The 15,908-nt window shown below is 40.4% G+C and overlaps 1 protein-coding gene across 3 annotated transcripts in view; it reads right to left on the reverse strand.

The window, feature by feature from the left end:
* Positions 1–15,908, reverse strand: part of STAG1 (stromal antigen 1) — a 151,049-nt gene that overhangs the window by 34,535 nt on the left and 100,606 nt on the right. For all 3 annotated transcript variants that reach the window (XM_054282401.1, XM_054282400.1, XM_054282399.1), the window contains 6 exons: positions 15,195–15,318; positions 11,285–11,383; positions 6,612–6,691; positions 4,764–4,871; positions 2,414–2,528; positions 144–261 (listed from right to left, as the gene is read on the reverse strand). In XM_054282401.1, the coding sequence (XP_054138376.1) occupies positions 144–261; positions 2,414–2,528; positions 4,764–4,871; positions 6,612–6,691; positions 11,285–11,383; positions 15,195–15,318 (644 nt within the window). The remainder of the gene's footprint in view (positions 1–143; positions 262–2,413; positions 2,529–4,763; positions 4,872–6,611; positions 6,692–11,284; positions 11,384–15,194; positions 15,319–15,908) is intronic.

Genomic DNA, 15,908 nt, shown 5'->3' on the forward strand with positions numbered 1-15,908 from the left:
AAAATAGATTAACCCAAAATCTTCAAATATGCTTTCCAAACAAACCACAACATAAAAGATGTTTCACTATGGGTGGCAGAGGTATTTAAGGAATAATTAACAATACTGTGCAACATCAAGGAAGCAGAGGGTTAAGCCAATACCTTCTTCTCCTTGGACTGGCTCCTCCAAGAGCAATTCTGTCATACATTCCCAGTCTTTCAGCAGTTCTTGAGAGCTCTCCCACAAGCTGTCCACCAAATAGGCTGCATGTTCATGCAACTAGAAAATCCAAAGCAATCATCAGTACAGCTCTTGGTATTAAGCGCCAGTTCTTCAACTTTCATAATCATGTGGCCACACAGAGTGTCCTGGGCACATATCTTATGTTAGTTGGAAAGAACATTCAGTTTGAAACTAATTCAGGAAGGTTTTCTCCCAAATGAATGACACCAGTGCAATGGGGTTATGCTTTAACAGAAACTAAATAAAACCAAACTGAGCTTCTTTTGCGCAAAGCTGCTTGTTTGGGAAAAATCTTTGCCAGAGTTTTGACCCAGAAGCTGTAAACTTACCTTCTCTCACTTTCTCACTGCATTACAAAAAGGAGAGATGGTAAGGCATGAGAGTTGTAATGTACTTGTTTTGAACTAGCAATTGGTTTTCATCCTTCTATGTGCTCAAAAAAAGGGAGCAAAAATCCTGGTGATTTCACAGGCTATAGATTTAACACTAACTTCAACTGCAAAAAAATGTTTTCATGTGAATTAACACAACTGTTGTAAAGTGAGAAAAATAACCCATAGGCTTCTGCTGTTTTCTAAACTTATCTTTAACTACTACCAACAAGTAACAAGCACAACACACAGCTTGTGCTTGCCAGGGACTGACTCCTTAGCTGGAAAACATCCCTGAGTGCAGAGAAGGAGGTGTCAGTACATTCCTCTCCTCTGTTTCTGACAGCTTTAGGCAAAATGTCCCAGAGTTACTGCTGCTGGGCAAGGCTCACTCCCTTGAATGCACCCCAGGCTGCAGCTTTAACTCATCCCACCCACAGACAAACTCCCAATTCTCCAGCTCTTTACTAAAATTGGAGTCAGGATATTCTACTTGGCTCCTAACAACTCTCTCAAAAGCAACAATAGCAAAAACTGTCCCTGAGAGAGAAGTGACCCTCAGGGAGCAGCATGGGAGGCACTTTGCTGATCTTGGCTTTGGGAGTGGAGCAGAGTCTCTTTTCTCCTCAGGAGGACAGACAGGGTCAGTGCTCAGTAACTCAAATCACACTCACATCTAAGGGCTCCACACTGTAAAACACAATGAACTCTACAATCTAAGTTTTAAAGAAGCTGGAACTAAAAATCCATTCAGGTGGCAGACAGAAGGACCACACAGGTAGTGACATTTCATCCAGATTAATTTCTAGGTTTATGAGGTGTTTCTAAAAAACAAGAACAGTACCAAAATTTTGTCCTTCCTTCTCAGCAACTCTGAGTGTTTCTTTTCACTCTCTCAGTCAAGTCTCTTGTTCAAGGCTTCATAACAATTAAAATAACCAATTGTAGTATCTTTACTTTTGCTTTTTACCCAAAATATACTACGCTCCCTTCTCTAGAGAAACATTTCTGTCATTCCTTTCTTTCAATCTGCTTATTTATCAAATCAAATTAATAATTTTGAACCTTTCCCCCTCTATCTTAAGAACATCCTGTACCTGACAGTACCTTCTGAAATTCTCCTCCCTCCACCACCACTCCCCATCTCTATTACTGTTACTACATGTACCACACAATTTCCCATAGATGCTGTCTCTATAAATCATGGGCATAACCCCACCCCGGGTGTGTTCACCAAACACTTCATCTATGCTTGTCTTCCTCATCCTCCAATGGTTCCAAGATGCATCTTCATAAAGCCCTGGAAGACCTCATCTCATATCATCTCATCTTATCTCATATCATCTCATCTCATCTCATCGCACAGCTGACTCTGCTCTGAGCTAAGGACCCTCAGGTCCTTCCCACTGAGTTAATCTATGATTCTAAGGAGAATTGGAGATATTATACAATTTTTGTCCTGTCCTGATTCAAATTATTTTACTCCCCAAAGAATAACTCCAGAGGTATTCTCCTTGCATGGTTATGTAAGCAAAGAACCATTTCCATTTGTGTGCAGCAATGTACCCTGGCAGCCACCACAGCACCAGCAATGCAGTGTGAGTACAGTGGAGACATGAAGGAGTTAAACCATGAACATCTTCAGATCAATTTCCTTAATGGAAAAAGAAATGGAGGGGCAGGGAAAAGGGCTTATGGTATTTCTGAAAATATAAAATAAAAGGGAAAAGAAAGATAATTTATTACTGTATGTTGATAAATCACCACTTAAGTTCCAGGTTTTTTAAACATTTAAAGTTTAAAAATGACTTTTTTACCTCACTTTCAAGAAAGAAAAGAACCAACATTCTAATAAGGTTTCCATTTGGGCTATTTCGCCCCCTCCTCTTTGCTAGAGCCTCTTCAGCTTGGGGATCATGTCTGCTGAACAGCCTGAAAATAAGCAGAAGGAGCTCATGGCTATCACAACAATTCTCATTTCTGCAAGAATATGATGAACATTCATTCTTGATACAGTAAATTTGTTCATAAAACACTGCAAGTATCTCAAGCTATTTCTTTCAATGGAAAGAGGCCACAACCTCTGCCTGTCTGAAGAGACGAGTTTGTCTTCAGTCTTTAAGTTCACAGTGCTGGAAGAATTTCACACAGGAAAAAGTTCTCCAAAACCTATTTACATTGAAGGTTTTGCACAGTTTCATATATTTGTATCACTTGTACAGTTTTGCATTTATAACTTATCCGGTCTTGCAGTGGAGGCAGCACCTACTGCACCAGTGCACTGAGAGCTGGGGTTGTATCACTCTGGCTGGGACATGGGACAAACAAACTTGACATCCATCAAACAGCCAACCTCAGGTACCAGGAGCAGCATCAAAGATAAAACCAGCTCCTACTCATTATTTTGGGTTTTACAGGTAAGTGACACACTCTGCAATGGGTTCCCTGATGCATGGCCCATCCCAAACTTCTCTCAACGATCAAATTTTCCAAGAGACTTCAGATGTGCCAGTATTACTGTTACAGCAATGACTGCTTTACTTTGAGAAGTTTGATAGCTGTTCCTGGCTTTTACAGTGAAATCACAAAGCAGATTAACATGTGAAACACAGAATTCTGATTTCAGTGCTGTAATTCACTGAAGGGAAGAACAAGTTACACACAAATGTTGTATTTTAGTTAAAAACATTACCTCATCCCCCCTGCTTATCTTAACAGATAAGCAATGAGCACCTGTGCAGCTGCTGATACCTCACAACCTGCACCTCAGGGATGAGCCAGTGCTCCTGTATTTGGTGATCCTTTATATCCTCTGTACCATTTGCTTTCCTTGGCTAAGCACAGAGAGCATGGCTGATGATTATCACAGAGAAAGTGCTTGTGAAATGTATTAAATTAGGTGAGATAAATCACACCTCAAATGCCTGAAATAGATTCTAACTTATTTAACTGGAGATTTTCTTTACAGAAACCAAGACAAAATTAGTTAAGAATGGGACAATCTTGTCTCCATGCTGTTAGCCTCGAGGCACATTTGCAGAACACAGCTTAGTACCTTGTAAAAGAAGTCAAAATGAAGTTTTGTCTTTTTCCTAAGTGCACTGTGGAGAAGGTATGTCCTTATTTACCTTGAGGCATTTTTCAAAGTATTCTGTCACGTGTTGGTCAATAAAGGAATTTTCGTGTGTTTTTTTAATGAGAACCAACCCTTTCCAGTGACTAGTACAATGTCTTGTTATTAATGAAAATCTGCACATATACTCCTTGAAACGGGTAGTACTTGATCACAAAGCTGGAATTCCAAAAATCCACCAATGGAAGCTTACAGTTACAATGTGGAGCTGTAAATGCTTAATAAACCATAGAAAATTAGAGCATTGGCAAAGAAAAACAGGTGTCTTTGTGTATTTTTTCCTACCTGTATCTTGGCATGAAAAAATTAGATAACATGGGTTATAATATAAATCCTCTATACATGTAATAAAAAACTCTGTCACAACACATGAGAGGAAAAAAATCAAATTCCTGCTGAAAGATTTTTAACTGCAAACAATAAAAAAGAAGAAGTTAATTCTTATGATGTGGCAATGCCCTGGTCACAGTTACAGAGGTGGTGTGTCACATCCTGGAAAAGCTGGGTCATGTCCTTTGGCATAGTGAGGACATGAAAGATGTAACCATAATGCAATATATTTTCAGGGGAAGACAGTGAGTTTAGAAACAAATTTTGTAGTTATTGCTACATAAAAACTGCTCAAGTTCACAACAGAGAAATAAACTGTCTTAAAACTTGCTAGAAATTATGACTGTTGACATATCAGGTAGATCACCCCAGACTACAAGCCCAATAGATGTATCTTATCACACCAGGAATTCAGCAAGTGCTGCAGAACTTAAACCAACTTCAGAAGTTTGTGCAGCCTTTGTATATTTAACCCTCAAGGAGTTGGGAAATGTTATCTGAATTGCAGAGCAAGAAAAATGTACATTCAGTTTCTTCAAGTCCTCAGATCTTGTTTAAACAAGAGAATAAAGTCTCTGGTTTGAATGAAATACCCGATTTGCTAAATTGAGTTATTTCACTCCATTGCTTCTTTGGTTTTTGATGTTACCTCGTTAGGAAGCATTCACAAACTTGGTCTTTTTCCAGAGTAACTGATGACTTACTTTTTGTGGAGGAACTCCCCAGCTGCTACTGCCACAGGCCGGTGTGCTGAGTACACCAGGTGATAAACATTCTCACAGTCTTCATTGGACAGAGCCTCCTCACTCCCACTGAAAGAGTCACAACAACACCTCAGCTACAGCACAGGTTTCATCTCCATCCCCTCACCTCCCACAGCTCACTTGAGAAGGTTGGTTCACTTCCCACAAAATCCTACATGGTTCAACAGGGACTTCAAGGATCTTTGGTTCAACTTGAAAATACAGAGGTATTTAAAGGGTCTGTAAGACTGGAAGTTTCTCTGATTTCCTTCTCCCAGTTGTATCAATATAGAGATAAAATAATATTATTAAAATATCAGCATGACTGCATACAAACCCACCCCTGCTCATTCCTCAGACCATCACACAAACTTCAGTGCACATACTGCAAGATGCCAAACACTCATCAAACAGCATAAACTAAAAATCTGGAATCACAGAATCCTTTAGGTTGGGAAAGACCTCCAGGCTCATTCAGTCCCACCATTAACCTGGGCCCTCTGGGTTCACCAATAATCCATGTTGCCACTTCTGAACATTTCCCTGGCCAGATTGTCCCACAATTTTAGCAAAAATGATATAAAAATACCAGCACTGTCACAATGAGGATGTTACCTCCATCCTTGTTTAGTTTGCATCCATTAGAACCATTTATGTATCAGGACTCTAAATCATTTGGCATCAGACTAGACATAATTTTAATTGGTCATTCTCCATCAGGATTGCTCCAGACACCTTTTTGGAGTTCCTACCTGCCAGAATATTGCCCTGTGCTTTTCAAGGTGACCCAGACTCTCCTCATGCTAAATGCATTTAGCATTGCCTGTGCTTTCAATGGACAACCAAAAGCAACCAAAAAGAAAGCAGGAACAGACAAAAAAGTGCAACTGGGTAATTTTTGACCTTAAAACTTATTGTGTTCCCAAAAATTGCTAATAATGCAGGGAAGACATGTGCTCTACATGTCATTTCAGATCATATTTGTTATATTTACTTTAAAAATGTAACAGTAGATGCAAGATTCCATGTCTTCCTAATATTACAAGGCTAATCTCTTTAAAGCAGAGTGACCCATAAATAAAAAGCTGAAGTCTAGACTTTACTAAGGAAAGGCTAGGGCAGTCTTTTGTCCAAAATCTGCACATCCAAAAACATTCTTCAAAGTGGAGCCACCGGATATAAAATATGAGGCAAAAATTCTGTGCATCTGCTTGTAAACCAGATGTTCTTTAATACAGCTTTTAATAAATATATTATAAAAGCCTAGCAGTGCCCCTGACGAGGCTGCTGGGGACAGGCTGGTTCCACATCAGCATATGGGAGGATGTCTGGGGTGATCCTTACCTCAGGGGAGCCATTGCATCCCCACATGGAAAAGCCTGGAAAAAGGTGTCCTACCACGTGACTCTTTTCAGCTGTGTCAGGAAATCATTCAACTCTCCCTACAGTGGATCTGTGTTACTGCTGGAGTTACTCTAGCAAGCATAACCCACAGCCACTCATTTTGGGAGGACAGTTGTTCTGCCCTTGGCAAAGGCAAAAATGCCCTTTGGCATTTTCCACATAATGGATGCACTAATGTGTGCATGCCAAAACATCCACACATTTTTAAACTTTGCCTCCTTTATTTCCATGAAATGAAATACCTAACTTTAGCTTCATGTCCATATCATATATTCAGTTCACCTCCACACTAAGTGTAAAGTAGCACATTCACTTCAATACCCAAGCAAAGCACTCAAGCCACTGGAATGGCAGTGGTGTAGGGAACTCTGCAAGGCAGTGCAGGGGCTGGGTGGCAGCACTCACTGGAGGATGAGCGTGACCAATCGAATGGCTTCCACAGCGACGTCGTACTCCTTGTCCAGCGTCATGGACACGATGCGGTCCTGCAAGGCAACTCCAGGTCAGTGACAGCACAAGGCCAGCAGATGTTACAGAAAAACTGCTTCTGGGGAGAAAGATGTCATGCTAACAATGAGAGCGCCTCAATATTACCCAACTTTTTAATGCACCCCTTAGCTGTGTGCTATAACAAGAGGAACAAGCGCTTCAGCAGTCCTTATCTTTGGTGTTTGCCAGAAAGGGAGGGAGGAGACTTGGGAGCTGCAGCACTGTTCTGGGTTGGATCAATTTAACAGGTCTTTCCTGCAAAGTCACATACTTGGGTTGGACAACAGCAGAAAAACTGCCTCACTTCATTCCCCTGCAACCAAATAATTTCAGAGGAAGGAATGATGCATATACAGAAACACTGTGAAGAAAAATCACACCTGAATTCATGCAACTGCAGGTTGCCTGTAAAGTTGGGATCTTTTCCCTGTCTAAATCTCAAGGTTTTAAGCAGAGCTCAAGAATTACACTACAGAGCTTCCCCAGGAAAGTGGGGAATTCCATGGTTTGATTTTGTGTTTTCCTATATTTCTTCTAGTGGAGACAAGCACATCATTCTCCTGTCAAATCTAACGATTTTCTAACTTCTAAGGACCCTGCAGTTATGAGAAGTCTTTTAGTGGTTTCTCTCTCCTTAGGTTCAATTTCATTACTGGCAAAAATAGCTGTGATTGGTGTATGTTGTCCTTCCTATCTGGGGAGAATTTCCATCCAGCCATAAAAACGCAATATGTCTCAGTGCTCTTTGCTTGACTGAGCAAGTTACTGAAGAGAAATCAGGCCATCTGAAAACAAAACTTGATTTTGCTGGCTTAACCTGCTTCAGGAAGGAGTATGTACTCCATGACATTTTGGGATATGAAAAAATAGAAATCAGGGACTGGAGAATAAACAAGGGAAGTGCAAGGCAACAACAGTGCAAGCCACCAGAGCAAACCAGAGCAAAATAAAGGTTTTCACCTTTCTTCTCTACTATTCCATTTAAGGGCTGAAGGGGAACATCAAGAAACTGTTTATTTCAATACAGAAATTTCAGATCAGTACTTAAAAAATGCATCGTGGCTGTCTCAGTTGTTAGTTCCTAACAAACCCAGGTCTGCAGAGACACTTCTTGTCACTGTGACTGAAGGGGCCTCTATCAATCACTATTAAGTTCCTGGAGAATTTGATACATTTCATGTAGATCTGAACATTTTTAAAGACTGTGAGAAGTCCATGAAGAGACCCAAAGAAACAACTTTCCACACAGGACACTCTGTTATGAACAAGAAAAAAAAAACTACTGTCAGCTTTTCCTAAGGTCCTGGCCAAGGGACAGCAATAAGAGTACCATGAGAAAGAACAGCCATAGATCCTTATCTTAAATGTCTCACTAGAATTTAATGTATTCTCTCAGAGTTTATTTTACACCCCAGGGAGGGAATCCCCTCTCCTGTCCACAGAGCAGGAGGTACCCTCTGAATCTGGAGTCCTTTGGGACTTTCAAAACAACAAATGTGAGAAGGTTTCCTTACCCTAAAAAACTGTTCTCTCAATTTTCCCCAAAAATATCAGGCTTAAAATAAACAGCAGGGATGTGTCATTTTCTGCCCTGGGGCCAGCACCTCAGTGTTGTGGCACCTGCCAGCCAGGCCCCAAGAGCCTTCCCAGCAAGACCCACACCCCCAGTGCCCCTGAGGGTGTAACTTCAGTGGCTGGGGAAGTTCCAACCCCCAGCTGCTCAATCTGCCTTTATAGAGATTCCCTGTGCCATTGTACAGCAGCAGAACAGGGCACAGGCCTGGAGTTTTAAGCTGAAATACAATTCTGAATGTCTCTGAAGATCATTTTCCATTCTATATTAGGCTGTGTACAAGGCAGACTGAGGAGCCAATCTCTCTCTCCTAGTGCTCCCAGGCTGTGGAGACAGCACAGGGTGAGGGATGAGGGACTCTGGCACTGCCTGCACGGGAGTTAATTCACAGCTTTTCCATACGGGGTCAGTTAATGTCTGTGTCAAACAGGACTTCTTGATGGAAAACAAAAGTCTTCTTTTTGATGGACAAATTTTTGTTTTGATGGATGAAGCTTATTTTCCAGCATATCACCTACCCTTAGAAACACAAATGCTGGAAAGAACAGGCATTTTTCTTTGAAAAAGGGAAAGGATCACATCCTTGTCACAGCTCTCTGGAAGGAGGTGAAATATTAACAGCCCAGCACAAGGCACTCTGGATCAAATTAATTTATTCTTTAAACAGCTAGAAGACCTCTAGAGAGATTTCTCTCAGTTTGAATGGATTGAACTGAACACCAGCTGAACTGTGCAGGTTGATTAAATTCTGATGAAGAAATATAAATAAGCAGCCATGGAACTGAAAATGGCAGTTAGGTCAATTATTTTTCAAAGAGGTGGTGGTAGAGTCTGTGGTGGCAAGACATTTAGCTAATGTATCAGAAATTCAAAAAGCATTACTTTGGAACTGTGCTCCATCCTGGTGCCAAAGGCCACATCCCTGACAGCACAGCTGTAAATCCAAGCGCAGGCATTTGGGCCATGCCAGCTTTTTGTTCTCTTGATGTGGCAGAAACTGAAAGTGATTAATCATTATGTTAAACAAATCTGTTCTCTAGGCTCACAGAGACTTTGAGCATCTTCTCCTCTGTTTTATTTCATAATGATAGAGATATCTGTAGTAAAATAAGCTTGTATGGGACAGAAGAAAGAAGAATTACTAACAAGGCTCCCTTCCCTTTGAACCTCTTAGACAGAAATGCAAATTCCCTGTACCATTCCAAGGCAAGCAGCAATGCAGTTTCCTTTAAGAGAATTGTCTGTGCTGTGAAAAGCAGGATGTATTTAGAGCTTTCATGTCCCTGTAGTTTTCTGGAGTACATTACAGAGTAACTATTGCCCAAAGCGTCTCAAATTGTCCTGAAAGCTTTGCAGGTGCATGGGAGAGTTCAGCCTCAAAGCAGTCTTTTCTTTTACAAATTATGGGAACCTGACAAAGAAGGATCCAGTACATTTTCTACTAAAGAGAAACAGATAAAAGGCCACGAGAGCTTTAGTGATCAATTTAAAAATAAATGGAATTACAGAAGCAGCAAATATAAACAAGTCTAAATCTGCACAGATGGAACAGGAAAATCAGAGTTAGAGGGTCCATTTTTCTGGTTGCCCTGTGAGGATAAAGCAAAGCAGACTTATGGAGGCATTAGAGAATAACGTTGAGGTCTGAACCTGTTTACCAGATTCTCTCCTATTACAGGAAATTTTGTCTTTACTGCAACAGTGCCAGAAACTGGCTTTATAAAATTAGAAGAATGCAGGTCCTTAGGTGGTCTCTTAAAATGATTGAGTTTTATCTCCTACTTTAGTCAACTATACTTAGTTCATTTCTGGGAGACATTTATTTAATCTGCCCTTTAAGACTGTTATCTTAAAGAAGGATACTATTAATAAAGAGTCTGCTCTATTATGTAATTATCATTTTGGAAAAAAGCTTTCCTTAATATCTAGGCTTATTGCAGATTAAGCATCTTTTTCCTGCATCTCAAGTGAATGTGGAAAAGGGCTGATTATCATGTTTTTATAAACTGTTTTCATACAGGGAGAATCTACAGGGAGAAGTTTAAGTCTTGTGCACAGTATTTATAAATATTTAAATCTCCACTTTTCTAAACAGAATTTTTTATCAGCATTATAATAATGACTTAAGTTAAAATAAACCAGTCAGCTCTGATTCTTTTCTAAACAATTTTTTTCATCAGCATTCTAATAAAGATTTAAATGAGATAAATGAGTTTTTCCTTGGGGGTAGCCTTTCCCACAGTAGTGTGTTCTGCAGAACACAAAAGCCACGGGGAGAGGGAGCAGCTGACATGGTGGCAGTGCCTGAACACTCTCCTCAGCCGGCAGCCAAACAAGAGCAGGGACAGTGTTTCCACACCCATCTCTCCAGACAGTTCACTTGTACAATAAAGCAGTCAGACCACAAAGTGAATTAACAGCCACATTCTTATCCAGATATTACACAAAAAGTTTGTGCTAATAAAAACCCCATGAAATATCCCCCCAGCACTCCTCTCCTGAAGGCCCAATCTGGCTCAAGGGGTTTGGAAACACAATGTGAGCTCCTCTTCTGCAGCAAGGCCAGCTCACTGTGTAAAGGACTGTGATGCACATGCAAGTGACTCTCCCTCCAAACACAAGCACATATTGAGCTAAAAAAGCTGTGTAACAAACAATCTTTCATTATAGGCTGCTACTTTCACCTATATTTTAGATTGTGTTAGTATACATCCTTTAAAATCAATAAATCTAAAATTAAATAAGTACAGGCAGACTGAATAAGAACAATATATAACCTATAAATAATACATACAGACAAATAATCATCCTGGTTAAGTCTGACAAATCTTCCAAGATAAACTCTGTGAAATGGCTTTGGCTTAATTTCAGCATTCAGTAACAGTTTTAGTGGTGCAGTTACAAGCCATGTCCCAAACTAATGAGTTTATTCTTAATAGATGTGACTCAAAGACCACAATAGGATGATGACACTTTTACCTTCTGTCCTCCTTCCAAAAACTGTATTTCCTCTTACCTTGAATCTGTTTGTGAACAGCTCCAATTTGGGAAACAACTCTCTGTTGGTATACAGACTCTGAAGAGCTTTCAAACACTTCAACCTCACTTCACCTTGCTAAATAAAAAACACTGAGATTAGCTGGCAGAATACTTTAACCAAATGCACATGAATATTAAAAAACATAATACTGTAATTTGTTTAATGTACATTTAAAATGTTATGCAAATGACCAAAGCCAATTTGCAATTTAGCTGAAAACCAAAACCCACATGCAGTCACCTACAATGCTGAATTTCTTCCTATTTGCAAACAGAAAGAATTAATGTGCCATCACTTATACATCTGTTAGTGCTTCCCTTTCAAGTGACTCCACAAAAAGATAAAGAATGCAGCAAGTAAATCCAAAATAAGGATGCAGGATTTCGAAGTGGGTGATGCAGGCAAAAAGGTTGGCTAGCAAAAAGGTTATAAACACAAATCTACTCAAATATACTCTGTGGAGTTCACTGCAGTGTCAATTTACTTTTATAAAGTGAAGACACTACAGAGTGAAGGAGCAGCAATGTGCCACAGACCCTCAACACACCATACATGAGATGGTTCTTCGTAAGTGTGAGACTCATCCAGCTCACAGGAGCTTTGAACACCCCAAACACCTTCTAGCAAGGAACTAATTGGGTGGGAATGCTTGTTAGGTTGATTCTTTAGAAACTTATACCAGTGTAAAAGCTGCAAACAGGATGTACAGGAAGGTCAGCAAGAGACTTAGTAAACTAAGAGATGAACTTAACTAATTCATTCATTAATTAATTAGGAGGTCAAGCACAAGAGCAACATCTGTTCCAGAGGACCCTGGGTTCATCCTCTCCACAGAAACAGACAATAAGCAAAGTAAGAGGAATGCAAAGAAGGAAAAAGCATTTTCTTATGTGTTAGGAACTGGTTTTAAGAACCATGACTGTCCAGGTATCTAGAGACAATTATGGTTTCAAAACAGTTCCACACATCAATGAAGTATGAAAATTAAGACTGAACAGTCTAACTTAAAACTCTTACTTTCAAGAGAGCTTTTCACCCAATTATATCATAGTTTGTACACTTTTAACTTATGCTCCCAGATACACAGGAATAAAAAAGATGCTTAAAAGCAGAGAATGGCAAAACTTGAAAGCCACATTCAAATGAAAATCTATAAAAACCAAAAATCACTACAGACATTTGTTTGAAATCTGAGAGACATGATAAACATACAAAATATAAGGATTTTCCAAGTTAGAGAAATAAACTTCTATATTCCAGCTCTGAAAGACTATGTTGGAGCTACTACAGAGAAGTGTAAGAACTGTTCTTCCCTGTGCTTTAATTCGTATGTCTTCTGAAGTAGAATATGAAATTCCTCAGCAATCTCCTGCACTGCTGTCTCCTTTTTGCAGCAGCAAACTTCCAGAGAAGTTAATAATTTTGGGGTGACTGCTGTTCATGTGAAGTGGAAATAGCTTATGGCTATTGCCTCAGTCTTCATTTTTTAAATACCAATTATAGCAAAAATTATCTCCTGATCAAAGCAAAGCAAAATCAAGAAACTTGGGTAGAAGAAGAAGCAGCTGGCAGTTTTTTCAGGCAGTACCAATGAAAACCATGCTGTTAAGGGATCTTGTGCTTCTGAAAGCTTTGCATTTTCAGTTGGCTCTTACTCTATCTTTTTCCAATTTCTTCCCATTGCACCTCCACTCTCCTTTCTGTGCCTCCCAAAACGTCTCTCTCCATTCCCTCCCTTTTCATTATTTGACACCTGCCCCAGACTCTTCCCCATTCTGCCTACAGTCTGTCTCACTCTGCAGATGACACATCCACAACATCAATAAAACCTCACCACCTATCAGGTGGACTGGGACATTAAACACATGAGTGATTTAAAGACTTAGAACCCCAGGGCACTTCTGTGGCCTGCAACAAAATATCTTACAAAGCAGAGGAAGAGCAGTCTGATAGAATTCTGCTGTGACTGGTCCAAATGGTCCAGTTTTTTATCCTAACACTGTAATTCAAAATTTCTCTGCTATGAAAGAACACATTGATTTTTAAAAAGCTGAGGTATAAATATGTGTTAAGGCTGCAGTCAGATGGCTAGACCCTGGCCTGAGCTTAAACTAACAGAAGAGGGTGTGAGAAAATACTGCACATGACATGAGAAATTGCTGGATGTGACAGATGAGAGTGTGAGATTCCACAGATGGGTAAAGGGAGTGATGTGAGAAATGGATGGACTTCAAAGACACTAGGAGGGGGCTGAGAGCTGTGAAGTGCAGCCCCACTACATTCTGGAAGTGCTACTTTGTGGAAATGGTCTACAAGGTTTAGAATGTACTCCCAAAAATCCACTGCAATTATTCAAGGAATAATTTATTTCAATTACAAGTCCTAGTAAAACAAAGCCCTCCACACACCTTAAATCCTGATCCTCCAAACTGAGCTGACCTCCCCACTGGTTTGCTAACTTGAACAATGATGTCTTCTGGAGCACAGCAACTTGTGAGGCACAGCAATGTCACCAACAAGGGACAGAGAGCAGCAGCTCTGTCCCTCCAGGCCCTGCCATGGCTGTGTTTCCATGTCCAGCATTCACTGAGACACAGAGCAGTGGCTCTGGGGCAGACACTGGTCATGGCTCATAGGAGCAGTAAGCAGGATCTTCCTCCTGACCAAGTTTTGCTCAATGAGAACTACTGTAAAAGTCTGGGGAAAATTTGCAAAGGGAAAGTTTGAGAACTACAGGTTTGGAAAGAAATTTCATGTTTAGAGGATACTCTTAACAAGTGAACTGCTCATCCAAATGAAGGCAAGATGCAGATTCCTGGCAGCTGTAGTTAAAAGAACCAGCAGCAGCAGCTGACTGCTGTTGTTAGTGAAAGCCAACATCTGCATAACTCATGTTGCTCAGAATTCAGCACAACAGTGACCAAGTCAGATCCTAAATATTAAGATGATGTTTGAAGTTATTGAAAAAAGTAATATTTTTCAAGAATCAGCTGTTAACTATCAGTTATTCAAATCATCCAAATGAACTTGCAGACTGCCAATCTTCTCCCACCAGTGCTGGGAAATAGTCTGAATAGGAGATAGTCTGAAATAGGAGAATAGACGGAATCAGGATGCTGGAACTTTGTGAGCATTTCAACAGTACTGTAAGTCTCCTTTGTATTCCTTGGATAGTTTAAGTAAGGGAATTTAGAGTAAAACAAGTGATTCCAGTGGTTTTGGTGAGAGTGGGAGCACAGGCAGTGCTGGTGCACAAAAGCCCCCAGGCAGAAGTGCAAAGTCTTCTGTCAGCACCCACAATGGGATCCTCTGGCTGCAGGAACATGGTGGATATCATCAGTACTAGGAACTGTGCTGAGTCAGAAAAGCACCTTTTTTCCTTCCATCTGGTGTTTCAACAATTTTCTGAAGAAAAAGCTAAAGAGAACCTTGAAAAGATTCTTCAAGGAAGGGAAAGTGAACTGATGAGCACTCCACTGGTTGTGGAGCCAGTGGTGTCTATTGAGGACCCAGAGATCTCCTTTTTTCCTGTAACCCTTGGGCAATGTAAATGGAAGACACATGGAAATCCCTTTTCCATTCTGCTTCAGACACAGAGGCTCTCAGGGATGCTCTGAGGAGACTTCTCTTTCTCTTGTAATCAACAGAAAAGCCCCATGGCAGGATTTCTGTCAAGATACTTCATCAGAGACTGACCACATGAAAAGCAGAAGGACCAAGCAGACTGGGAGTACTGCCTCCTAATTGAAGCCAATACCTGGAAGTGACCTGGTTGAAGACACCAGGTGAAGAAACAGAAAAATCTCTTTGTAAACCAAGGATGCTGGGCAGCACAGCAGCAGCTGCCTCCTGCACTCTGCTGTGTGTGGGAATACACAATACTCACCCTGTCATGTAGTGTCCAACCAACATATTTTAAATAACTATCATTCAGGAAGGCATCACTGTACATTTTCATCCAGACACCAATTTCTTCAATACAGACAGCTCTAATCTCAGCAATAGCATCACTAATAAGAAAAAGAAAAGAACAAGGATTAGCCAGATTACAGACAAATATTCTTCTCATTCCCATTGCCATAGTTATAACATTTGCTTTTACTGGTCATGAACCTCACTATGTGGGGCCTGTCACTGTTCTTACTGCCATCTCACTAATTTTCTGTTCCTGTACATCCTTGAACTCACTGATCTAACAATTTCAGTGTTTATATATGCTCCTACATTTCCTCTACATAAAGAAATTCTCACCCTAGTTTGCTTCTTAGTCTATTACTCCATCTTTAACCTCTCTCTTTTCAAAGAGAATTATGAACCCAAGCTACAAACCTCCTCTGGGCAATCATTTCTGAAACAGCATCACTGACATTTGCTTTGCAGCCCTGTCTCCAGCTCAAGGTGCAGAGCCATTGCAAGGTGGGAGAGGCTATTTGGTTTAGCCAAAGGCACCTGCCAGAGGAGCTCAATGGAGTTTGCTACACAAAGAGATCTCATTTCGTACCCCTACAACAAAACCCATGAGAATTTTGCACTTCAGCATTGGTTTCTTCCCATTTTCTTGCTTTTATCCTACATTCTGACTGGCAAGTCATGGAAGAAG

This window comes from Melozone crissalis, unplaced genomic scaffold (assembly GCF_028551555.1).
Source record: "Melozone crissalis strain CALT ecotype California unplaced genomic scaffold, PUWL_Pcris_2 ptg000034l_1, whole genome shotgun sequence".
NCBI lineage: Eukaryota > Metazoa > Chordata > Aves > Passeriformes > Passerellidae > Melozone > Melozone crissalis.